Below are 26253 nucleotides of genomic sequence, written 5' to 3'. Positions count from 1 at the left end.
GGAATAATTTAGTTCACACACCCTTTTCTAGAATGAGTGCCTTTGAACAAACTAAGATTGATTATAACAAGAAAGTTATTTACAATAGTGATTTGCATTTATTCAAATAATTTTGTGTGTGTTTGTATAATTTACTTGTAGATCATTTATTACCAAGGCAGTGCCAGTATCTGATAATTAGTTTTCAAATTTTGAGCTGGATCAGACAGCAGTGACTGATCACAGAGGATTAATAGTATTGTCTACTCCTTGTGGCAGCAGAAAAGAACATGGAGGGGAGTGTTATGTCTTTGTGAAAGGTAAGAACAGAATCATGGAATCAGAGAATATCCAGGCTGGACGGGACCTACAATCTCTTATCATCAATAAGAGAAATAATCTCAAAATGCTCCATTACATATGATATTAATATTATAAGCCTTGTGGACATAACCCCATAAGACAACATTTTTCAGGGGAAAAAATGCAGATCTTTAAAGAACTTTAGGTCTTTGTTTGCAATGAGAGAGGAAGATGATGTACTGTATTAGATCAAGTAATTTCTTCTGCTTTTGGTCAGTGACTGGCTATTTTTTTCTCTCCTCTTCTATGGGACACTCCCTCACAATCACATAGAGATATAATTTTTCACATTATTTTGCTTTGCTAAGTTTGGACCAATTTGCAAATATTAAGGCTTTTAGAACCCATGCATGTATTAAAACAATAATGAATCAAGGAGAATAACAACAGATTTATTAAGACTTACTTGAGTTTCAATAGCCACACAATCAAGCCACATGTATTACTTTTTCTCCTCTGCTCATTTGAATCTAGTCTGGCCAATCTGATTACAGGGTTTCCTGCTGTTTTCTAGCAGCAGTCTTTATAATATCTGTCATTCAGAAATGCAGTTTATTTGTTCATTTTTTTTCTTTATGACTGTAAATTATTGTCTTATTTCCTGCTTTTACTTTTGTTGGTATTTGCTTCCATTTTCCATTTTGTTGGTTGTTACAATATTTGCAATCCTAGATTGCACACACACACACAAAAATTGGCATTCCCCTGCTGTTACAAGGTGCAGTGAGAAAATGAAAGCATTAAAATATCAAGGCAATCATCAGGTCATTTAGTTAGTGTCAGTTCTGGCAAACTGGAGGGAAGGATAATTTGGAAAGGGTTTATATCTCGAGGTAAATAATATAATTCTTGTTTTGATACCTGGACCATCATTTTTTTGATAATTTTGTTTTGAATAAAATTTTAGAGTGTATTACTTCATTTATAGTTCTAATTCTAGGTGTCACTTGCATATTGTAAATTATTCAGGATTATATCTCTACATGAAATGCCAGTAAGAAAGCACTTGAAATCAGATAGATGAAAAGATTTTTTTCTCAATATGTTGCATCAATGGAAAGACACCAACCCATCCAAAATATGAAAGGTAAATCTTCCTCCACACATCAAAAGCAGAGTCCAAAAGAAGACAGGCTATTTACTACTAACCCAAACAATGTAGCTGGCAAAACCATATACACTTTCGATATGTAACACGGAAGATGTTGTGTTGCAAGTCTGCCTACTTTGTTCCAACAACATCAATTGGACAAACTGATGTTCTCCATAGGGACCTTTCTTTGTTTGTATCTTTAGACCATTGTGTTTCCAACAGCACTATGTCTGAGCTGCTCAGACATCCCTGTGGAAAGCACAAGTTTATTCTCTGTCAATTGGCCATTTCTCACCTCCAGAGTGTTACCAGCCCTATGTTAGCCCCACGAGTAGATATAGTTGACCTTCCTTAGGCTATTGCTCTGTTCAGAAATCTGACCTTCACCTCATCCCCCAGGATTCACTTAGTAGGTTCCAAGGAGCACAGTATGTAGAAATGGTCATCCTAAGCATATCACTCTATGAAGGAAGTGTAGCACTTTAGAAGGAACTGAAGGCAAAGACTGGACATGTGAGGAGATGTCAGCTTGGCTTCATCTGTCTGGCTTTGTCTCAGTTCTGAACTGGCACACAATGTCCTGTCCTTCCATGTGGAGCCATGTGAGTGAGCAGGATGCCCTGATAAATCCTGTGTCCCCATCTCCTCAGCTTATTCAGCCTGGCCACCCATAAACCTCTTTTCCCTTGTCAAACCTTAAGGCTTGTAATTCCGTGGACCCTGTGCCTACATCACTGACAACATCATCTGGCATTGCAGTTCATTCAAATAAGTTTAAAGATCTTAATCAACAACCCTACAAGTGGAAGTAATAATGCTGGTCCTTTCCTTTAGACCCAGTCCAATAGAAAGATAAAATACAATAGAATCATAGAATGGTTTGGGTTGGAAGTGACCTGAAAGATCATCTAGTTCCAACTGCCCTGCCACTGGGAGGGACAGTTTCCACTATACCACGTAGCTCAGGGCCCCAACCAACTTGGCCTTGAACAGGGATGAAGCATCCACAACTTCTCTTAGCAATCTGTTCCAGTGCTTCACCACCCTCACAGTAAAGAATTTCTTCCAAATACTTATCTAAACCTACCCTCTTTCAGTTTAAAGCCATTTCCTCTTATCCTATCACAACATGTCTCTGTGAAAAGTCCCTCTCCAGGTTTCTTATAGCCCCTTTAGGTACTGGAATGCTGCTCTTTGGTGTCCCTGGAGCCTTCTCTTCTCTGAGCTGAACAGCCTGTCTTCATAGGAGAGGTGTTCCAGCCCTCTGACCATCTTTGTGGCCTTCTCTGGACTAGCTCCAAACAGGTCACTATCCTTTTGTCGAGGTCCCCAGAGCTGGGCACAGCACTCCAGGTGGGGTCTTATGAGAACTTCTTTTGATGCAGCCCAGGATGCCATTGGCCTTCTGGGTTGCAAGTGCACTTTGCCAGTTTGTATTCACTTTTTCAGCCAACAGTACCTCCAAGTCCTTCTCCTCAGGGCTTCTCTCAACCCACTCATTGATCCTGTATCCATGTTCAGGATTGCCCTTAGCCTTGTTGAACCTCATGAGGTTGCATAAGCCCACCTATCAAGCCTGTCCAGGTCCGCCTGGATGGCATTCCTTCCCTCTGGTATGTCAGCTGCACCCAACAGCTTGGTGTCATCAGCAAACTTGCCCAGGGTGCACTCAATCCCAATGTCCATATCACTGTCAAAGATGTTAAATAATACTAGTCCCAGTACAGACACCTGAGGGACACCCACCATTTCTTACATGGTGGTCTGATTGGTTGCTTTGGGGAATGAACCCCAGTCCCATAGCTCTTAGCAACAGTTTAAACTTCCTGATTACTCCAGATGAATTCAACATCAAATGGCTTCCTCCAGAAAATGTTTCCTCATCTCAGACATCATCTTTCTCATACACTCATACAGGCACACCCAAGAGCCACAGTCTAAGCATTTTGTGTTATCTGCTTTTATTCACTACCACATGGAATCATAGAATCACAGAATGGGTCAGGTTGGCAGGGACCACAGTGGGTGATCTAATCCAACCTCCCTGCTCAGGCAGGGTCATCCTAGAACACATTACACAGGATTGCGTCCAGATGGTTCCTGGGGTATCCCCAGTGAGGGAGACTCTACAACCTCTCTGGCCAGTCTGTTCCAGTGTGTGGTCACCCACACAGGAAAGAAGTTCTTCCTCATATTCAGGTGGAACTTCCAGTGCATAAGTTTTTTCCCATTGCCTCTTGTCCTATTGCTTGGTATCAATGAGAAGAACCTGGCTCAGTCCTTTTGACATCCTCCCTTCAGATACTGATATACATTGATAAGGTCCCTCTCAGTCATCCCCTCTCCCTTCCAGAATAAGTTGACTTCACTCTTCAAAACATGTCCATGTATATTTTAGCTCTCACCACAGTAGTCAAAGCTTCAAGTGTAACTTGCCTCTCTGCTCCCCCTCAACAGACTACATGAGTATCACATTCTTGGGCCAGTTAATTCATGAAATGAAAAACAGCCTGTCTCTTATGAATATGTTTTTTATGCAGCTTTCCTCATATCACTGAAAGGATATAAGGAAGTGCCTAGTTCTTCACATAGACCTGAACTTGTTATCTAAGGCTCTTTTGGGCTCTTCTGCGATACAAATAAGGCTGTCTTTCCTGAGAAATCTCTCTTGTGCTAGGAAACTGGACCTTATGGCTGTTCTACTTAGAACAATGTTCTTGCAGGGGAGCGTGACCCTCCAAGCAGCTTAGGTTTTCATTTGTGTTGCAGCCAAGATCCATCTTAACCAGGAAACCCACTTGCCTGTTTTTTTGGTTGGTTGTTCTTGCTTTTTTTCCTCCAAGATACTACTTCTGTCATTGAGGCTTTTTTTCACTACCAACGTCAAGAGGAATCTTTCTTTTTATACTGACAACACCAAGTCCTGGAAACTCTTACCAAATCTGATATTTTAGTTCTCTCAATGCACTGCCCATCCAAGTGAATATAGCCAGCTCCCATGCAGCTGCCAAGGTGGAAACAGATGGCAGCATGCGCTGTCCCCTAGACCTTATGCAGAAAAAATGGAATTGCTGGGAAATGTGTCTTGCCCTGACAGTTGCCACACTGATAGCCTGAGATTTTGGCAAAACTGTGCCTTATAGTTCAAGCATGCCATTAGCATTTACTAGAGGGTTCTTGCAGTTGCTGTTTTCATGAACACCTCGAAGACTCACACACAGGTAAATATGAACATGTACTTATTACTGGTATTCCCATCCATGGGAATGTATATGGAGCTATTGCTTAAAGATGGCAAGAGAAGTTACCAGCAACTGGCTTCTTCAAGAAATATGGTGCACACGTACACTCACTTCCCACCCTCCTTCCTCTCTGTCTCTGCAACCTTTCAGAAACCTAGTGGGATTGGGACTGTGTGGCTGAGAGACAGCTGAAAAGACCATCAGGCTCTTTCCAGAGGTGCCTGTGACTGCTGCAAGAGGAAAGATTTTCTTGTGTGAATTCACACATGGAGTGTGCATATCGAAAAACTGGTTGCTGATATTATTTTTTTGATTTAACAGTGAAATTATCATTCAAAGGAAAAGTCAGTTCTGTTGGTTTTGGAAGGTTTTTTTCCTACCTCTCTCCCTTGATTCAGTATAATTTCCATACTTCAGCACTCGCTCTGCCTGTGTCAAAGACTTGGGGGCGGTGTGGTGGTGGGGAGTGTTATGTAAAATGCCACAGAAATTTGCAAAAGCAATGTGGTCTCCGTCATGAAGAAAATTACTGTGAATATATCTTGGTAAGTGTATTTCAGATGAGAATACTATAAAAAGTGCATAAATTACTTGCTTGATATAGCATTTTCAGAACTATGTTATTAAGGAAGGTGAGACTGGGCATTCTGCTGTATCCCTCACATCATTTAATGGTTTTATATTTGTCAATACAGTTGTCAATAAAATTTCATTGCACCATTTCTTTTTATCACTTGCAAGCTTATGGGTCTACTTGAGATTTTATTTTATTTTGTAAATCAAGGTGTATAATGAGATTGGTTTATAATAATATAAAAAGGGGCTATCCTGTGGATTCCTCATTCTAAGAACAGCCCTTCCAGACCAAGCTTACTCCCTGATTCCACCAAACTGTGTAATTGCATCTGCTTACGTTTGAAACAGGGAATTATATAGCAGAACAGAAGTACTTGTGCAAAGCTTTAATAAGGCAGAGCACCAAAGCAATGATACTAGGCTGAATACCATTTGCATCTATTTTACTGTGCTAGGTGTTTCTTAGCAGTAAGAGATTAAATATATAATTAATTTTGAATGAGTGTGTGTAGAAATAGTGCTAAATTGTCGATGCTTACTCTCCAGATGTATCTTTTGTGTTGAATTAGGTGGAAACAGCAACTGATTCAGATACTGAAAGCAGAGGCCTACGGGAATACCACTCTGTTGGAATACAAGTGGAAGATGAAAAACGGTAATTCAAGCATGTACAAAAATCTGTACTCTTTTATAACACGACACACATTTGTAAACAGAGTTAATAACAAGCATCTGACAAGCACTGCCCCTAAATAATTCACAAAGCCAAATTTATATACATGCTTGTCATTTGGTAAAATTTGTAGAGATTACTTAGTAGTTGCTTCATATTTAGCTAAATTCCCAGTTTTTAATTGGAGGAAAGAAAGTGAAAGTATTAAATTGAAGTAGTGGCTTAATATAATTTCATTATTGGCAGAACAAATACAAGGAGGTATATATTGGAACAGTCTTCCTTCAGTAGGGCTCCTCATGCTGATCCAGGCTTTCCTTGTCCACACAACGAGATGTACCAGTTAGGATGTAATCCATGGTACCTTTTTCCTAAATTAGAATCAGCTTTCACACTTGTTAAGTCCTCTAGTTTTGTAAAGCCGCAGGAACATCTACTAACCCACAGGTTATCCCTGGCAGGCACTGCTTGTCAAGTGCTGGACTGAGACCATTATCTCATTTCACAGCAGCTGTCAGACAGTATCTGGTTGCTAATTGCCTTTTGCTATCATTGACTAGATGTAATTTGAGGCAATAGGCTCAGATGTGAAAAGATTTCACAAATAATCCCTGCTTCTCTATCTAACTTTTTAACACAAAGCTGTTAAAATGTCATTATTTGGTGTAGAAAATCAACCTGTAATGGGCACCCTATAAGCCAAAAAAATGCCCAACTCACAGTCTTAAATTTGCTGCTACTATTTTTATTTTATTAGAGGATTCTCAAAAGTCCTAAATTAGCAGATTTTCAGATTTTATCTAATTAAAATTCTTAACATTTGAAATTTTTTTTATATGTGTACTTTACAGACTTCTATCAGAAAGTTCTAGTTCTGCTAGTTATTTCCAGTTCATTTATTAATGATACATGTTATTTTGTAGTGTGAGAATAAATCAATATTTGCTTCCAAAGATAATCTAAATTTTTTTCCTTTGTATCCTTGCTCAGGTCAATGATGCCACTATGCATTTTGTTTTTCCTCTCTGTTGCTACTCACTGTCTTATTTCAGAGATATGCCTCTGTATTATCACATATGTTATTTTTATGTTTTAATCTCTCCTTTCTTCCCTCCTCACCCAGGCACGGACGATTCAAGCGCTCAAACAGTGTAACAGCAGCTGTCCAGGCTGACCTGGAACTGGAGGGTTTTCCAGGACACATCACCATGGAAGACAAGGGACTTCAGTTTGGCTCATCATTCCAGCAGCACTCAGAGCCCAGTACACCCACCCAGTATAGTGCAGTGAGAACTGTACGGACACAGGGACTGTTCAGTTACAGAGAAGATTATAGGACCCCAGTTGACACAACAAACCTTCCACCACCAGAACCCTGGCTGGAGCCAGCCATTGAGACAGTAGAGGCTGGTCGAATGTCACCTTGTCGACGGGATGGATCTTGGTTTATGAAGTTACTACATACTGAAACTAAGAGAATGGAGGGATGGTGCAAAGAAATGGAAAGAGAAGCAGAAGAAAATGATCTTTCTGAAGAAAGTAAGAACATTTTTTTAATAGAAGTCTGCTAAAATAAGAAATATATTAGGATAAAGCTGGGATCTGTGGTTTTTCCTTACTCATACTGTAGGACCAAAGCCTCGCTACCGAACCATAAGGTATAACAACAACATCCTGCAACTGACTGCACAAGACAGCATTTCCCAGAGTAAGGTTTTGTGGAAGTATTTAAGGAGCCATCTCTAGAGTCAAGTGCAGGATTGAACTCTGGTATTAGATACAGCTCAGATGCTGCAATAGCTCCATCCACAGCTCCAACTCTGACACATCCTTCCCACTCACTTGTATGGCTCCAGTGCTTGACCCTTTGCCAGAGTACACAGGGTGGTCCTATGTGAACATTGGTTCACCCTTTTCCTGAAACCTGCAATTTTAACTCTTATTAATGAACAGTCATTTAAAAAATGTTTCTATTCCTTTACAGGCACTTCAGCCTGTTGGAAGAGCAGAAAGGAGTAGGCAACAACAATAGTTAAAGAACTTCTGCAGTTACACAGGCATATGCATTGTTAGAAAATTCAGTTGTATTTTCGTATTACAATTTTGTCATTATTATTCTCTCATGTCCTGTAGACACCTTGAAAGGAGTGATGGGTTAAAGTGAAAAATAACGTAGACTATTTTGGAACAAGATCCAAGCCAGCACTAATGATAGTAATATATCAAAGTGGTCCTAGCACTCAGTAGCCAACTCCCTATGACTCCCTTTGAGGTCAATTATCCTTGTTCTTCAGGCTCAGTTTTATAAATATTTCAATCTCTGACAATCTGAATTATTGTCTCAGCTGAGATTTTCTCAGATCACAAATTAGTTCATATTAAGTTTTCTTACTAGCATCTTTCCCTGCACTCCCTCCATGTACTTTTTCCTGGTCATCTTCTTTCCCTCTCATTGAGTTTTTGCTATGATCTGCATCCAAGTCTTGAGACAGGCCAGCATGGTGACTAGAAGGCCAAATTTTATTTCTTGTGCTGACCTTTTCAAAATAAATAATGTCTATGTTTTTACATCACCTTTTTTTTTTTTTTTTTTTTTTTTTAACAGTCATATTTCTACACTATATTGTGTCCAAGTCTGCCAAGTAACAACATAGGATTTGGGGTGGAGGAGTGTGTAAGACTGGTTTTCCTTCATTCAGCCTCTGGTGCTTTCTGGACTGTAGGTTTTGTTCTTATTTTATCGTGGCAGAGCTGAGCTGAGAATTTTCCCCTTGCATTGATACTGTGAAGACTTTAATAGCCTCCTAGGGGTTGTCGAAGCATAAATAATAAAATACTTTTATTTGATTAGCTCATATGAAAATTTCCAAGCTTTCTTTCATAACAGTTATTTCTCACTACATTTTACCACATGTCTTATTTTTCAATTCTCCAAATTTTTGCACTGCTGAATACTGACATTTCAATGCCATATTGCAAGAATCCCTAAGCACCTGCTTCCCAGATTACCTGTTACTGATGTAGGGACATCAGTGCTTTTGATCTGAAGCAGAAGTTCAAAGAGCAAGACTTTGATCCCTTTGGAAAGAGTAAAATTATTTAGAGTGCAAAGGGGAGAAACACACAGGCAGTTAACCCCTCTCTTTCCCTAGGATGCCAATGAGGCATTTGCAGGCAAGGGCTGGACTTCTCCTAGGTCCTCTCTCTGCAAGCTCTTCCTTGTGCACAGCCCTAGTCAAATCTACAGCCACATGAAATGAACAGTGGGAACACACTCACATCAGTATTCCTTGCTGGGAGACACAGAGAGGCAGTTAGCAGTGTTATTCCTTGGAATATGAAACTGTGTGTGTACTCCATGAGAAAAACCTGGAGGAGCTGACTTTAGCTGACTACCTGTTTGCAGGTGCAGAACTACCCTGCTTCCCACCATGTGAAGTTATACTCTTGCACTCCAGAAATACTCTAAAATACCTTGTTGCATGGTGAAATGGCAATCGGGGAAGTAGTTTTCTGTAAACTGTACAAAGGACATGAAAACAAAATGGACTTCAGTAATTTTTATTAATATTTGGAGTTAGTGACACCCTTTTAAAGTGGAATATTTCAGTCAGAAAACAAAACATAATATCAGAATTTTGTTTCCCCATCTGTAGAGTAACTCTAACCTGTAAGAGAAAAAAAGAGGGGAAAAAAAAGAGAGCAATTCCCTAATACAGATTTTATAAAACACAGCTGAAATGGACCTTTGAAATTCCTTTATCAAACTAATAAAAATGGGTTAATTACTTGTGTTTGGGGGAACATTTTGGCTTCCCTAATAGATTAAAGAAGTTATTATATAATAGGTCTATGTAGTGTATCTAAAACTGGAAGTTTGTGTTCAGCTGATTGTCAAAAGTAAACCCCAAAGTTCCAGTTTTCCATTTTATGTGACTCATTTCAAGAGACCTTCCTGAAATAATTTTCAAATTACATTATCTTTGAAATAGTATCCTTTCACCTAGCAATGCTTAGACCAAGTAAGAAGAAGTTTTCAAAGAATTAATTTCACCAATAGAATGAGCTTCAAAGCATTTTAAAATTTCAGTGTGAATAATTTTTTTTTTCTGTCAAGTCTTTACTATATGTTGTATCCCCAGTTTGAGCTATGGAGCTTGTAAGGTATGTATCCACCAGAACTTAAGTTTAATGATATCCCAGCATGAAATGGATCTTGACATATTTAAATGTTTGCCAGTTCCTTGAAGAAAATACACAAAAATGGCCAAGCCAAAAGCAAATAAATATGGTCTTCCATCTTCCAGCAGGAGCTACTATTCCCAAAACACTTCACAGCAAAGTTTGCACATTCAAACTGTCATTCTTAATGCTGAATCATTTCTTTTTGGCCTGGGTATATTAATTGTACCTGAAGGCCAAATACAGCTTTGCATCTCTTGAGAGAAGGCTGTCCTTATGATACCACTTCTATTTCATTTTAAACATGGGAAGAGTTAAAATAGAACTGCATTTTAGAAAACAATTTCATTTTTGGCTTTAACACAATATCTCCGAGATCACCGAAAGCTGTCTGATTGCTGTATTGATTTTTTCTTTCACTGTAGCTTTTGTCCCAGAGTGCTGTTTTAAGAACTTCACTCATCAGGTCTTAGAAAAAGAGAAGATAATCATTGCAGTAAAAATAACATATCTCTCTTTCTTTTCATAGAATTTGTTTATTTGGTCAGTTGCCATGAATTATATTTTGAAGTCTCCGCAAAGTTCATATATTGTTTGTGGGGGCAGTTATTTGTGTTCTAAGCGTTAAATATAACATAGATAGATTAGATTAGGTTAGACAGATAGATAAATAGAGATACAGATGTAGATATAGAGGTATAGATAAATATAGATAGATATGTGGCTGTAACTGTTCCAAGGGTTAGTCATCTGATCATTTGCATTAGCAGGGTGCCTCCAAGCAATGGTATGTGTTTCTCATGGGTGCTGACTGGAGCTGAAGTTTTACACCCTGAAAATTGTGTTTGGCTATTACTGGTGTGTAGGCGATGACAAGAAAAACACTCTCAACTGTCACAAAGCTATTGAAGACCAAGAGGGTCAGGACTCTGCCTCCAGTGAGCACTGTGATAGCAGCACGGAGAGCAGCTCAGGGAGGAGGAGAGCAGGCCAGCTGGGGGAACCACCTTCCCTGCCCACGGCTCGTGGGCAAGGTCTGGCAGAAGGAAGATGAATTCCTGGGCTTCTTAGTGCCACATGATTGACCTCTGAAATACTTCATTATGGAGAACAGCTGCACAGTGTTTACTCTTACATAAAAACACTAAGATAGGTGCAAAAATTAACAACAATATAGACTATGCCAGCAGAAAAGTTGTTTTGCTAGTATCTTCTGCTCCATGTTTAGGAGCTCTGCTGGCATAGCTACATACTAAAGTGATCTCTAATGGGAAAAAAAAAATATTAGAGAGAGTGAGAGCTCAAAGTATCACCCTTCTCTTCCCTTCCCCTTCATTCCATGGATACACACTGGATTCTTCCTTGCTAATCCTCTGGCTGATATTTCCACAGTACTGTGAGGGCTTTACTAAAAGGGCTGAATAGTGAAAGAAAACACAGTTAAATCTCTCATAATTTGGGGGTAGGGAGGGGGAGGGGGAAATGAAAACCAACAAAAAAACCCTCACAACCAATTTATTTTAGTATATTCATGAATTAATTATCCACAAAAGCTTTCTTAGGTGTTTGACCAAATATGGGTTATCCTTTAGCCAAAGAGAAATTACTGACATAATTCTCTAATGCTTTTCACAAACCTATCCTTCAGGAACTGCTGAAATTTACATTTGCAGTGTTGTGAATGGCTAAAGAATGTCTTAATTGCCCTGAAACAGTCTGTAAAGCCCTATAAGATGGAATCCAATAATTTGTTCTATCATTTCTATTGTTCTTCTGAAATTTTCTCCTCTGTGAACTCAGCTTTGTTGAGCAAATTTGCAGCAAGTCCCACTTGGTGTGCAAGGATTTCATTGTCCTAACTAACCTCCAGAGCACTGCCAGCTGGAGGCTGTGTTGTCCTAAAATGACATCTGAATATTATACATTTATTTTTGTGCCAACATGCTCTGTTGATAGTGAAAAAGATATTTCTGAGGATTACTAATTTAGGTTTAAAGATTAGACAAATGTCATGCCCTCCTTTGAGTTAGGCTGATGGACTAACTGCCAGTTTCAATTTTTTTCAGGCATATTTTTCAGATTGTTTGTGGAGCAATTTATTTACAAGTAAAGGGGGAAAAATTGAATGATCAAATGGAATGAAATTTTAAATTAAAACACGTCATTTAAATAAACAGTAATGAATGCCAGAAGCAGATTGATTGTTGCTAGTTTCTCACTGCCAGTATAGCAGTGGCACAATTATACAAAGCTTTTAACCTGTCAAAAGCAGAGTTACAGAATCAGATTATAATCAGTTTCATCAATACAGACCTCTATTCCCTTTACCTTTGTGATATGAAATAATTTTTGATTACAAGATTTTGTAGAATTTCTCAAGCAATTCCACACACATATATATTACTAGCAATTTTGCAACATGATTACTTCAGGGGAAAAGACACCATTGTGTTAATTGTGCAGTTTGCACAATCTCTAACCAAGATGTAAATCCTGAGTCTGGTTTTATTGAAGTCACAGTCAGTGTTCTGTATATGTTCAAAGCAGAAGTCAAACAGGACCACACAACAGAAATGGAACACTTCATACACATCAGGGAGCAGAATGAAGGTTGCGTGAATCTTTCCTGACATTTGGGCAAATATAATATTATCTTAATGGTGGAAGGTATATGGATTATATGAAAATTATATCTATTTGTGCATGTTGGTAGATTTTATCATTATTTATTTACAAGAAAAATCTTCTAGGCACCACCAAACATCTCAGTCTCTCCAGTCTCTAGCATTCATCATTCTTTCATGGAGATAATCAATCTGCACTCATCAAAATAATTCCCCAATGCATGAAATTAATAACAAGGTTTTGGATGTCTATTAATATTGTGCTAAAGATTATGAGTTGAAGTGTTTTAATACTTTAATTTAATTACTGCAAGTAGAGTAGCATGAATATGAGGGATTCTAACCTCTATGTTTTATTACATCTGATTTACTTATTAAAATGGAAATAGAGTTAGATCTTCAGTAAATGCTAGGACTGTAATTATACATGTGTATTCAGCACTGTGACTCAGTGACACATGCAACTAGCCCAGTCTTACATCCCTGACAGATTTGTATCACACAAAAATTCTGCACTGGTCTGACTGGGCTATAAATCACTAATTCTTGTTGACATGATCCTTTGGGGTAATGAAGATAAAATAAATGCTTATTTAATATGGGGCTTGGGGTAACTTTGAGATTCACTAGAAAATATCAGACATATATAGATTTTGTCAGGATCTACTTTTTACAGTAGGTCTACAACCAATGCCTCTTAGGCTATGTGAGTGTAGTTCATAGCTGTTTGAACTATGAACGATAAAATTCAGAGGAAACTAAAACTGAACTGTATTCACTATGAGATAAGCACAACAACCATCAGCCTTTGGAATCATCTCACTTTCTTTCTGCCCAGTGAATAGTTGAAAATATAGCATGAAATACACAATGTCAGGGACCTGCTATAGCACAATTCCTGGAAAAGAATGAACTCTGAGCCCACACTGGGAGTTTGTCTAATGTCCTGAGCTACAGAGCACTAAGAGAAAAAGGGAGGATACAAGGGTGCTTGTCACAGAACTCATCACCTTTATTAAAAATACTGGAAACCAAATTAAATCAATTTGTTTCAGATTAAATTAAACATTATTTTTTTAGTTAGTTTTTTGTATGTTTGTCCAGGTTTTAACACTCAAAACATTTTTTCTGTATGCCAATAATGATGTAGAGAAAAGTGAGGGGTTTGGTGATCAAAAAAACCCAAACCAATTAAAATGCTTTATTTCATTTGGCCAACAAAAAAACCCACAAACCCCACTGAATTACTCATGAAGTCCTGAACCACTTAACCCTTTCATAATGCATGTCACACAGGACTGATGAATTATGTATATTGCTGTTTAATTTAGTATTGTGGCACAGCTGTACTGTTTATCTAACAAATAATGGAATAGAGTTTGAGAACAACAGCTCTACACATTAACACATGCTTTGAAAGTTACTGAGTTTTTAACTGGAGCCCAAAACTTTCAAATTGTCTCTTGCTACTACTTATGGGTGAGCAGATGTTTCACTGGTCTAGAGAAAGCAGAATTAAAATGAAAACCTACTACCAAGATCCTGGTTTCACATGTCATCCTGTACTTACTCTAAATAACAACAAAATGTTAAGCCCTGATGGAGTTTAATGTTTCCTGTATTGTGGGCTGCAGATCAATTCTGCTGTACTATTGTAGCATTATTCCACCCTCTCCATCCTGTTTGAATTATCAGTTTGGTTTCCCCAAATGTAAGTAAAATACGTCAAAGTAATGCTGTCTACGCTTAGTTCACATCTCTATATCTTTAACATAAAAAGATCTGGAAATTCTCCAGCTAAAATAAATTTTCCATTGAGACCAGAGTTTATAATGCTTTTTAAAGTGTTGCATTTTCATCACAGAGACGGATGTGGAGGAAAGGAAGTGTAGGAAAGGTTATGTAGAAAGGAGGTGTAGGAAAGCATGGTGCTACCTACCAAAGTATGGCATATATCCCAGCAACTGTGGGAGTCAGGAGGATTTAGTTTCTTAGGGATAAGCCAATCCCCCTAGGCACTATAGTCAATAGAAAGACAGAGGCATCTCCAGGAAGAAATTCAGCTCATCTAAAAATAAGTGCCTAACATGGCTGAGCTGACAAGCTTGGATCACTGATTATAGAGCATTCAGAAGTTTTAATTCAGACAGATGACTCTCAGAAACAAAGTCAAGTACAATGAGTTTGGTCCCTTTCCCCAGTGCTTATGCACACTGTAAATGGACAGTGGGGAAATACCAGCATATCCTTGGGGGCTGATCCTGATTCAGCAAAGTCCTGGAGCATCTGCTTGTGTCCTACTTTTTCTGAAGCTCCTGTGCTGAGGACATTGTAGACAACCTGTAACTCCTAATGGGTGTAACAAGACATGTCTCAGAGATGTAATTCCTCTGAGGATCTCATCCTTATGGTAGGAGTATGTTATATTACAGTTTAATGTATAAACCTTACCCTTAGAACAGACAGGATAAAGAGAGTTCACCCAGGGATCATCCACACAACTGAGTGAAATAATTTGTGATTGCAGAACCAGAGGATATTATGTAAGGTACATGTAAAGCTCCCTTTGACATGAAGTTGCCACTGAGCTTTCTTACATCTCAGTCTTTTAAAAAAATATTTTATGTGTATAATCACAAGCAACAAACCCAAATATTTACTTCCCTTATAAAATAAACAGGAATTTCAGCTACATATTTTTGAGCTGGATTTGGCATTTAGTGCCAAAAACCATTTATTGGTAATAATCTGTGTGTATGTTTAGTTCTAGGTAAGATCCGAAGTGCTGTTGGAAGTGCTCAGCTCCTCATGTCTCAGAAATTCCAGCAATTTTATTGGCTTTGTCAGCAAAATCTGGTAAGTCACTATACCCAGCTATTCTTACAGAGTTTAAGGTTATCTGTCCACAGAATTTTAGAATTTAATATTTTTACTTCAAAAACAGCAACAGTAGCATTCTGAAATGTTATTCTCCTGTCCCATGTTTTGTCTTATTGGTCCCCTTCTTTAAACTTTATCCTAAAGTATGGTGCTAGTACATTTTTTTTTAAAGCAAATACATAATTCTAGTAATTTCAGTCTGATTATATCTTGTCTTTTTTTTGCTGTCTTTAGTAAAAAAAAAAAAATTAAGAGGGAACTAATGCAAGTTTTTTGAGACATAATATTATGGCTTATTTTTGTAATACTCTAATATAGCAACTATATTTCAGGCAAGAAAGGAGAAAATTTTCACATTACAGTAAGTGGAGAATAGTAAAATAGAATAGTGGAGAATACATGATCCAGTTTTCTACCTACCTGAAAACAGGACTGATCTTGGAAATGAGATATACATAATGTTCATAAAACTGAGTTGCATAATTTGCATTCCCAATTATATATGAGATATCCTGGGGCTAAAGGAACAGATGCGGTATATTACTTATGAGAGTTACTGCTATTGTTCTGGAAGTTCATTAGAGACTAATTCAATTCTAAATGTTATCTTCATTAATATGACAGCAGCCATCAGTGATACAAACATTGTGGCAAGATGATAGTTATCCATAGAAGAATGTAATTCTTCTAGCTACAGTTGGTGGTAGAAAACCTTTCATTGATTCTCTCAAATATCAAGTGTAACTGTCTCCTTTTGACTACCCCCACACCTCATATATTGAAAGTGCTGAATTCTGTTGCACTCATGACAGCAGACATGACCTATACATCTGGTTAGATACTTTTCTTTGCTTGTTGGCATTTGCCACATAACTTTTAAGGCAGAACATCCATTCTGCAGAGACCTGCTTGCTACTTTCCATCCATAAAATTAGACATTCAGAATTCCTGAAACATAAATCAAATATTACTGAGAAAGTTGTGCCAAAAAGTCATACCTTCTGATAGAAAATAATAAGATACATGGTCCTCATTAGTAAAGAATCCAATTATCCACTTCAAAGACTCTGTCAAAACAAGAATTTTAATAGCTGTTACAGAATGACAGAGGAAACATACGAAATCAGGAAAGCAGATGATCACGTCTGTATTATCAAATACATCATGTGTGTTCTCTATCTAGTAATTTGTTTCATATAAAAAGTAGGAAATCTTCATCATTGTCTAAAAGTTTCTCACTGCAAATTTAAAAATGCCCTCCATTACCTGATTAAGCTATGCAAACTAAGATTTGGAGAGCCTAACCTCCACTCCACTTCATTTATCTTCAAGTGGGCCCAGCTCTTGTGCTGAGAGCATTACTGTGATAGCAAATGCAATTCCTGCTCAGCATGGCTGTCAGCTATTTGGAAGTGAGAACAATTCATTACTGCAAAAGCAATAGGAGCACAAGGAGAAATCTACAGCTTTGCAGACAGCATGACCAGAAAGCTGGCAAGATTTTACTTCTCTCTTTCTTATTTGGATAATAAACCTTTGAACTCCATAACAGCAGCTTTATCCCACTCTGGAGATTTAGACTCTGAATATTCTTCAGTTTCATTAAACCAGTAATGGGCTCTGCAGAAAACAGCAACTGCAAGTCTGGACTTTAGGTCATTCATGTTTGGAGGCTTTTCTTCCTATGCCTAATGATAGAGTTTATTGCTAAATAGTCATTTAGTGTGTACCCACAGCAGGCTTTCCATATGCTCTTAAGGCAGCATCTCAGTGCCCCATGGGAATGCTGCCAGCTAGTGTGTTCCTCTTCTTGAAAACATCCAGCACACACAGGGCTGCCACACGGCGGTTTCACTGACAGTGTTCAGCATCTCTAAGCATAAATGCAGGACAAAGAACAACAGCTTTTAATTCTGCCAACTCAAAAGGCAGCAACAGTTTAAGAAGAGAAATATACTTACTCAATGTGAAATTTAACCAGGAAGCTCACCTATCTCCTATGGACTTTTCTAAAGGGTCCTGGGAACTTCAAGAGGCACATTTGATTATGATCTGGGTTAAGACCTGTTATCAAAGACCCTAATTTAAGGTAAATTTACAAAAAATTAAGTTTTGATGAAGTTTTTTTTACAAATCTGGCTGGCTATCTGCTACATGCATCCTAACTACTTGGAAAAAACCTATTACTGACTAATAACTTCTCCCTTCTATATTATTCACATTAGTTCTTGTAACCCTCAGGTTTTTTACCTTGAAGTATCCTCCTGCATACTCTCTAGTCAGCACAGATCCTGCTCAGCTGGTGAGATCATTGGTCAATATGTCATAGTTGCAGACAAAAACAGAGCAGTTTGAGCAGCAGCTAGGTACTTGTTGCTTGCTCTAGGCTTCCTTCAGAAGGAGGGCTGCAAAGCTGAATTCCAAGTACAATACAATAAATGAGCAGCTTCTGAGAAGAAGCAAGTTTAAGCCAATCTTTTCAAAACTTAGTTAGCTGTAATAGTATTCATTTGTGCCAGCATTTATTCATGAACTGCAGATCTGTATGAAGCAGAAGGCAGCCCTCTTGTGTCCAGAGCACACATGGCACAGCTCTGTGCGAGAGCTGTGCTGGAGGCCATGGTTTTAACAAATACCATAAGCAGAGTGGGGAGCGCAAAGGTGCAGAAGAGCAATTAGCTTTGATGCAGAAGGCAGTGGCCTTGCAATGGGTGGCATCATTTTCTGGCTGTTTAGAGCAAACTGGGGAGAGTGACTGAGGAGACCAGACTGGAGAGAACAAATTGCAAGATAAGATATACAGCTGTGGGACCATCTTGACAAATTTCACACAAAGAATTGGGTCCTAAAGCCTGAAATATTGACCTCTGTAGAGTAACTAACACCACTGACATAAGTTTTAAATCGTTTTGTAGTAAATTGGGATCTACTCAATGAAGTAGTTTTCAGTAAACACTAATCTGGAGTTGCAACCTTTCCCAGAAGTCTGGTATAATCTATATGGCCAGTTCAGTTAAATCCCTGAAGCTCCCTATGAAAAGGAGACTTTCTTCTAGTGAAGAAGACTTCTAAGTTGTTCTTTGCTCAGATTCTAAAAGGGGTCTAGGTATGGGTATACATGTTGTATTTAATATCTAAAATGCCTTTCTCCACTAGGTTTGTAAAAGGTGGGGCACAGCACCTTGCATCAGCAGTTACAGCAGTGATGCTAACACAATAAACTAGTCATTATAACTTTTACCCAGGAATGGGGAGATCCAGAGTCCCTTTGGCCTGGTTTTGATTCCATCTCTCCCAGCCATCTTAATGGCTTCTGCCTAATCTGGAAGGAAAAAGACATCTCTCATTTACCTTCACAGACATATTTACCAATTAATCCCTGTCTCATTAAACTGAGGAGGCTATCTTCCTGAATTAGTACCAATGCTCAGAAAGCATAGGGCTAAAAGTCTGCATACAACCTTGTATTGCAATTTTTATCCAGCATTGGCAGCAGGTTAATAATCAAATAGAGGGTCATCTTGCTAATTGTTACGACCAATGTTTGCTCCATTAAGTCTTGTGCACATAGAGCCACTTAATTGCAGTACCTGGTAGTAATACCTTCCCAGTTCCTTTGTGTGACTCAGCTCCCTGAAGAACAAAATCCTACCATCCCCATCAAAATTTCATACCTCATGTATACATTTGAAAATGCAAGCCAATGTAAACACTGAGTTCAGCATAAGCTGACAAGTCTTTGTGATATTGTTTTGTCTTCTAATCAGCTATCGTGAATGCAATTTTTAAACAGAAAGACTTCAGGCTGCCTGGAATACAAACCACATTCCCCTTCCCTGTAATAATCAGCAGGCAGAGGCTGTCAGCTTGTTCCTTTTTAGAAATGCAGGTCAGCACAGCATATGGTGTAAGGAACTTCCCATGCCGCACATTCAAGCAGGCTCGCATGTGACATCCAGCTCATTCATGTTTGGGTTGTGTAGGAGGCACAACTTTCCAGTCACAGCTTCCAGCTGTAAAGCGCAAAGGGCCCTAGCACTGAGCAGCTCTGCAGAAATGTAATCTGGCACGATGCCTTTCCTGCCTCAATGCACACTCTGTAAAGCCTCCTGGTCTATTCATATTCTCTCCTTTGCTCCTGACAGGACCCGAGTGCCATGCCGAGACCAACTTCCCAGGATCTAGCAGGTTTCTGGGACTTACTGCAGCTCTCAATTGAAGACGTCAGCATGAAGTTTGATGAACTGCACCAGTTGAAACTCAATGAATGGAAAATAATAGAATCACCTGAAAGGAAGGTAAGCAGACCATGGACAATACCATTTACTCGCCATTTGTAGTCCTTCAGTCTCCTTGTGTTAAATACAACAATGAAACATGATAGGCTTCTAACCCTGGGGAGTATTTAATTGGCATGGCCCAATTTTTACATGGAAACTTCCATCAGATGTGAGGGGGTTTGTCTTTTAACAATGTTGATCTTAACTGTTTAAGAAATAAAATGGGGTTTGCTAAGTTAATTCGCTCCATAACACTTTTGTTCAAATTATTTCTATTCACATTCTAAAGGCTAAAACTGACATATGTTCTTATTAATTCAGACTGAAGACAATAGCCCAAGAATTCAAACAAAGTAAACTTGGCACTCTGCTACATTTGGGGCAGCCCAAACCTGAGCACTTCAGTGCTCTTGTGCCTACACGACACAACTGATACTAAAACAGAAATGAGATGGAAGCATATGACAAAACATAGTGCAAGTCATACTAAAGCTCAGCCCACACAAATCTGGGGGACAAAGAGTGCTACTGGCAAACTGCCCACATTTCTGCCCTGCAACTCCACCATGATGCTTACAAAACAAAGGTGGCAAATTGCCCATTAAAGCAATGTAATTTTGAAACTGCCTTTCCCCTCTCTAGAGCTCTGTCCCTTACCCTGATTATCCCGCTATCCTTGCTGATTATTGTATCAGTCAGATGAAAACAGCATTTGGTTTGAGTCAGTACTGTTGGCCTCAGGTGAATACTTGTTTGATTTGGGAGGAATTAGGAGGCATTTTGACAACTTTTTCATTTCTTCATGCTCCTCTTGGATTTTAATTTTCAGCCAACGGGTTGGTGGATGGTGAGTTTGCAACTCTTGCTTACTAGTGACAACTGGAAGTAAGAAATTATTGTAGTGACAGCAACAGTGATGTTCCTAAGAGGGAAATAACTAGAAGTGGAAAAAAACCAAAAGATGGAACAAGAGGAATGGAGCCCTTGTGTTCCTGGCTGAAAACAGGAAACAGAGAAAATAAAGACTGGAAGAGCTGGCTATCATGGGGAATAGCATCTTAGGCTGCTGCACTGTTCCTGTTGAATATAGAACTATGTTTTTAAATAACCTTAGTTATTTAGTCTTGGCTATTGCATTTTGGTAGTAGACTCAGAATTTTTATTTTTTTAAAAAACAAACAATGAAGAGTCTGTAAACCATAGGTGTATCAGTTCAATTTTTGTATTATTTGAATCCTGCTGTGCATCAAATTAACTGTGTTCTCCATAAGGAACAGCCCATAGTCTGTACGATTACCATTACTTTAAGAAATTACATAGCAAAAAGATCAATCCCAATAATCATAAATAAACATGGGAAGTTGTGGAATCTCCATCTTTGGGGCTATGTAGTCCAGTATTAAACATGACATTAGAAACCTGGTTTAGCTTCAACAATGTGTCTAATTTCAAATGGGCTTTGAATGAGGATTGTATGAAATCACCTCCAGACGTCCATCGCTTCTAATCTAAACTACTGTACAATTCCTTGATTCTGCAGTGTCTTTTTAAGGCCCTCATCATATGATATTTCACAGTCTCTAAATGGAGTAAAATATCCATTTCATACTTCAAAACAATACTTGATTTAACACCTGCAGAGAGATTTACAGATACTTTGGTAACAAAATCTACTGACTTTCACTTTATAATTTGATAATTCTTCAGAATAATTTTCTTTAAAATGGTCCAGGCTGACAAGCAGAATAATTAGCCCTATGTTCTCTCTCTGGTTAGCGCTTGAATGTTTCCATTTAGCAATTCATGGAGGAGACTAAACTAATAGACTTGTATACACAGCTGTTATCTCATATCCAGCTGAGGCTAAAATCAGTATGATTAATTTCATCTAAAATCCTGTCCTGCTAATCTTAGAGAATCTTTTCACTTGATCAGACCACACAGATGCGCTGAATTCTTATTGGAGAGCCAGTGTGTGTTTCTGTTTATAATGAGTGTAATAATGTGTCAGCTAAAATTAAACAAATCCATATGAAAGTGAGGTATGCAGATTGCATGTGCCGATACCTGCAAGGACAGTAGAAGGAAGAGCAGTCCTTTTTCAGGCACAGGACCGCAGAATGTGTAATGGTTGTCAAAAGGGGTTTTGTCAATGTCCCTAGTGTGGATAGCTGTTCATGTAATCCATTAGTCAGCTGATGGGCAAGCAGAAATTGAGCATGCTTGATGTATGTAATCAGTATTTTGCATTTCATGTCTTCGATGTGCATGCTCTGCTGAAAAGTACCTTCTGCACGCATCTCACCCTTGGTTTTAATGCCCTATTGCAGGAAGAAAGAAAGATTCCTCCTCCTGTACCAAAGAAGCCCCCAAAAGGAAAATTCCCTATCACAAGAGAAAAATCTCTGGACCTACCCGACAGACAGCGACAAGAAGCTAGAAGACGGCTGATGGCTGCCAAGCGAGCAGCCTCCTTCCGGCAGAATTCAGCCACAGAACGTGCAGACAGCATCGAGATCTATATCCCAGAGGCTCAAACCCGGCTTTAAAGACAGAATGCTGCAGAGTTCCTTTTTTAAACAAAATGCTTGTACAGTTTGTCACTTACCTGGTAATTTTTGTCTCATTCTCTCCACTCAATATGCCCTTGCTGTTGTGTTCTTTGTGCCATAAGCACAGTGGAATGCTTTTGATTTCCTCAGAATTTGCTGAGCTCACCGCAAGAACGACTTCTTTTTGTATTGTCTGACTTACAATCAGCTACAATGGATAGGGCTTGTCAAGACCTGACTTATCCAATATATTCTCAGAGGACAACAAGAAACACCTCTTGAGATGGAACCCAGCTTACTTTTTTGTTATTTATATTTTTATAAAATGTGTGATAATTAGGGATAAGAATAACAAACTATAAATGGGTGCATCTCACCATTCACTAGAGGCATTAGCTAATCCAAGTAGAAGGTGCTACAAATGTAAAGAGCAGGAAAGAAAGAACCCATTTATCTCTTTGACCTCCAGTTTCTTTTCCTAGAACCCAGCTAACATATTTACCCATGCGCTCTGCCACTCTTTTCATCTTTGTTACTGCAAAATAACATTAGGCCTCTCATCTCATGTCAAGTTTCTGGAGATGAACAGGGATACCCAGCCACTAAAACTCCAAAGTTCATCAGAAACCAAGAAGCATACAAGTCTGGTGGTGGTGAGAATGTCCACTAAGAAACATTTGCTGTTAGCAGCATAACAACACTCTGAAACCTAAGCAAAATTGTAATGCAAGAGGACTTGAGTGATGGGTGAAAGCAAACGGAAGCCTTAAAAAGTTAGATCTTCTGTAGTAAGATGTGTAAAGAAAGTTTTACTTGCTCCTTTGGAACACTCATTGCATTTTTAACAGTTCTTTTACATGTTAACATTTATTTTATAAACCTTCTTTCTTTCATTTCAAGAGCCGTGCTACATGTACTATTTAAAACTCTCAAATTGTTATAACAATTGAGTTTCCAGGGTATCCTTGAGAACAAAAAAACTTGCTTGTTTAAAATGCCAGTTGTGATGTTGTAAACAGTTTAAGAAATATGAATGTGAGTGGTAAGTATATATAAGTTTAAATGGTTATGTTTAGGTAAAGGTGAACTGTGGTTTACAGTTGTATTTTTTTTAGAACTATTTTTCTATGCAGTATAATTTATGGCAAGAATAAACTTCTTGCTTGCTTCAGACATAGAAAAAAAAAAAACCATGACTCAAGAGATAAGTGAGTTCCAGCCATGGAATATAAGGAAAATAATATCTTTTGAAGCCTCACATTGTCAGGAGGCTTTAATTTAAAACAAATTAAGACAGAATTATTCCGTGTCACCTACCTTCCAGAGCCAACTGAGCGATCCAGCACTTAGAAGTCTTCAGGTGAAGACGCAATAAGATGAGAAACTTGCAGCCCCCAATTCCAAGGTTTGAATCCTACTAAACACAACTTTAGGTCAAAGCAGTGTGAACCCAGTGAGACAAACAGCCCCAGCTACCGCATTCCCTGTTTACCTGCTTTAACAAATGCAATGCGTTTAGCCATAGGCAGAACAACTATTTAATTATACTTGAGCACTTTGGTTCTTCACCTGATGAGCACTTTAAATACAAATCCCACACACCCTGCAGCCTGATGGATGACTGAAAACATGAAGTATTGTAGGTTATGCAGATCTGACATTGCTTCAAATCTGTTTTCTTTTGTTTGCTTTTTTCTTTTTCCTTCTCTTTTTCCTACAGTGTATGTTATTAAGCATGACTTCTGCCTTTGGAGCACAGCAGATAAAGCATGCTTGGCTTCAAGATATGAATCTTTAGAGATGAAGTTTTGAGAAGTTTCTGTGAGAAGAAACCCCTGTAAATTGAGCCTGATATCTGGTGTATACTTTACCAAATAGCCTTAAATTATATTTGGAAGCAAAAACCAAGACGAATGTATATCCTTCAAGAATGCAAAAAAAAAAAAAGAAAAAAAAAAGAAAAAAAAAGAATAAATCCCTGAAATATTCTTCTATAGATGAAAACATTATATTTCCCTTCCCTTGCATTTTCAAGGCATTTTCTATTACGGAAAGAGCAGAATTCTACATAGTGTACAATATTGATGCTACTTGCTATAATTGTTGTACTATTTTAAATACGAAAGTACGTGCAGACACTGGCATCTTAGTCTTGAAAACTAGTATTTTGAAGTGGAGCTGCTAATTAGAAATATCCACACAAAACCAAAGTCAGTGTCTTTCCTAGACTGAAGAAATTTAAAAGAGAAACACACACACCTGTACAAACATATATATATACATATATGGCAGCTGATACGTTTTATCTAATTTTCCTGTTCACTTTGAGGAGAAATCACACTTGCCTTACTCACTTGAACCCTCCCACCTGCAGCAACAGGTCATGTGATTAAGACAAGCTGTACCTGATCCTGCTAGCAATCAGACTTTATGAAGATAAATTGTACACCCAAGAGATCGCAGATAAGCTGAGATCCCAGCTGGCCTAATGATGCAGATTTGGAGCAGCCTGTGTTTAACATTTCCCATGCCTTTATGAGAAAATGTTCAATAGAAGACTTAGAAATCTATGATTGCTGTTTGTTAGACCTTGGTCAGGAAAAAAAAAAAAACCAACACAAAAACAGCAACCAGAAAGAATCAAAAGTAAACTAGATGCCTACTAAAAAATCTGATAATATATTATCTGTGCACATTGCATTTTGAAGTGCAATATATTAACTTATTGTTGTGGTAAAATTATATCATTTAAGGCAAATAAGCCATTTCTATTTACATATTGTACATCTGGTTAGTTTAGAAAAATTACATTACGCTTATCATACTTGTGTTGAAAATAAATCAAAGTCAGATTGCTTCACTATATGACATGCAAAACACTGCATGTAGTATCATAACACACATTTAACCAAAACAATTGTAATCTGACCCCACATCATAAAAATAAAATTCAGTTACCAAAACAACGTAGGAGGAACATAAATAAACAGAAAGATAGGAAGTGGAATACTTTCTGCTTTGAGTTCATGGTGTAGATCCACACAGAACAGCTGGATACATCAAAATAGTCTAGTGTTTAATTAAATATTAATTGGACTAATATTTATTTTAACCCATTAAAATTGCAAAATGTCCCTGTTCATTTAGTCATTGCCTGTAAAACAAAAGTATAATAAACAAAATTCAGAAAATTTAAATAAAGAAAAAGGCCTGACTGGTAAAATAGTTTATATTTGCCATACTTATTTTTCTTTGTATATTTTTTTAGTTTTTAAATTCTTTGTGATTTGGTGAAGTACATTATGAAGTATTTTATTAGTTTATGTCAACCTGATTAGAATGGCCTTTGGTAGAATGCAAAGACTAAAAATATCGTACAGTTTAATATCAAAAAATGATATTTTAATTCATAATTAAACCTTGACACTACGTTAGATTTGAGATCAATCAGGAAGGAATTAAAGTGTGCATAGGAAATTGTGTGGATTTCATATATGTGGATAGATAGACATAATCTACATTTCATATAATGGAAATTATTTGTTTTAAAGTAAGCCCATATCCTGCTGTATCAGTAAATTAGTACTCTATTTCTTCAGCACTCCATCTAGTATAAAGTGAAGGACTGTTTGGTCATTGGGAGGTTTTGCAAGGAAGAGAAGTAACTGCTACATGATGGTGCCACACGTGATGTGCCCTACGTGACCCGCAGCCTCCTCGTGCCCTGTGGGAGCAGTACCCTCGAGAGGCTCCTGGTCCCACGGCACCTCAGGCAACACTGCCACTCTGCCCCAGGCCCTCTCCACACA

At 38.1% G+C, this 26253-nt stretch overlaps 1 protein-coding gene across 26 annotated transcripts in view; it reads left to right on the top strand.

Annotated features, from left to right (window-relative positions):
* DLGAP2 (DLG associated protein 2) overlaps positions 1 to 25669 on the top strand; it is a 448813-nt gene extending 423144 nt beyond the window's left edge. For 24 of the 26 annotated variants that reach the window (XM_050315350.1, XM_050315349.1, XM_050315348.1 and 21 more), the window contains 6 exons: positions 5823 to 5908; positions 7050 to 7465; positions 15497 to 15588; positions 19758 to 19910; positions 20722 to 20739; positions 22223 to 25669. In XM_050315350.1, the coding sequence (XP_050171307.1) occupies positions 5823 to 5908; positions 7050 to 7465; positions 15497 to 15588; positions 19758 to 19910; positions 20722 to 20739; positions 22223 to 22441 (984 nt within the window). In that variant the 3' untranslated portion in view covers positions 22442 to 25669. The remainder of the gene's footprint in view (positions 1 to 5822; positions 5909 to 7049; positions 7466 to 15496; positions 15589 to 19757; positions 19911 to 20721; positions 20740 to 22222) is intronic. The other 2 variants (XM_050315364.1, XM_050315339.1) reach the window with 1 other exon arrangement.
* The last annotated feature ends 584 nt before the right edge of the window (positions 25670 to 26253 follow it).

The sequence above is a fragment of the Myiozetetes cayanensis genome, unplaced genomic scaffold (genome assembly GCF_022539395.1).
Source record: "Myiozetetes cayanensis isolate MyiCay16 unplaced genomic scaffold, myiCay2020 scf2-11, whole genome shotgun sequence".
Taxonomy (NCBI): domain Eukaryota; kingdom Metazoa; phylum Chordata; class Aves; order Passeriformes; family Tyrannidae; genus Myiozetetes; species Myiozetetes cayanensis.
Note: the sequence above shows the minus strand (reverse complement) of the source record. Positions and strands in the feature narration are given on the sequence as shown.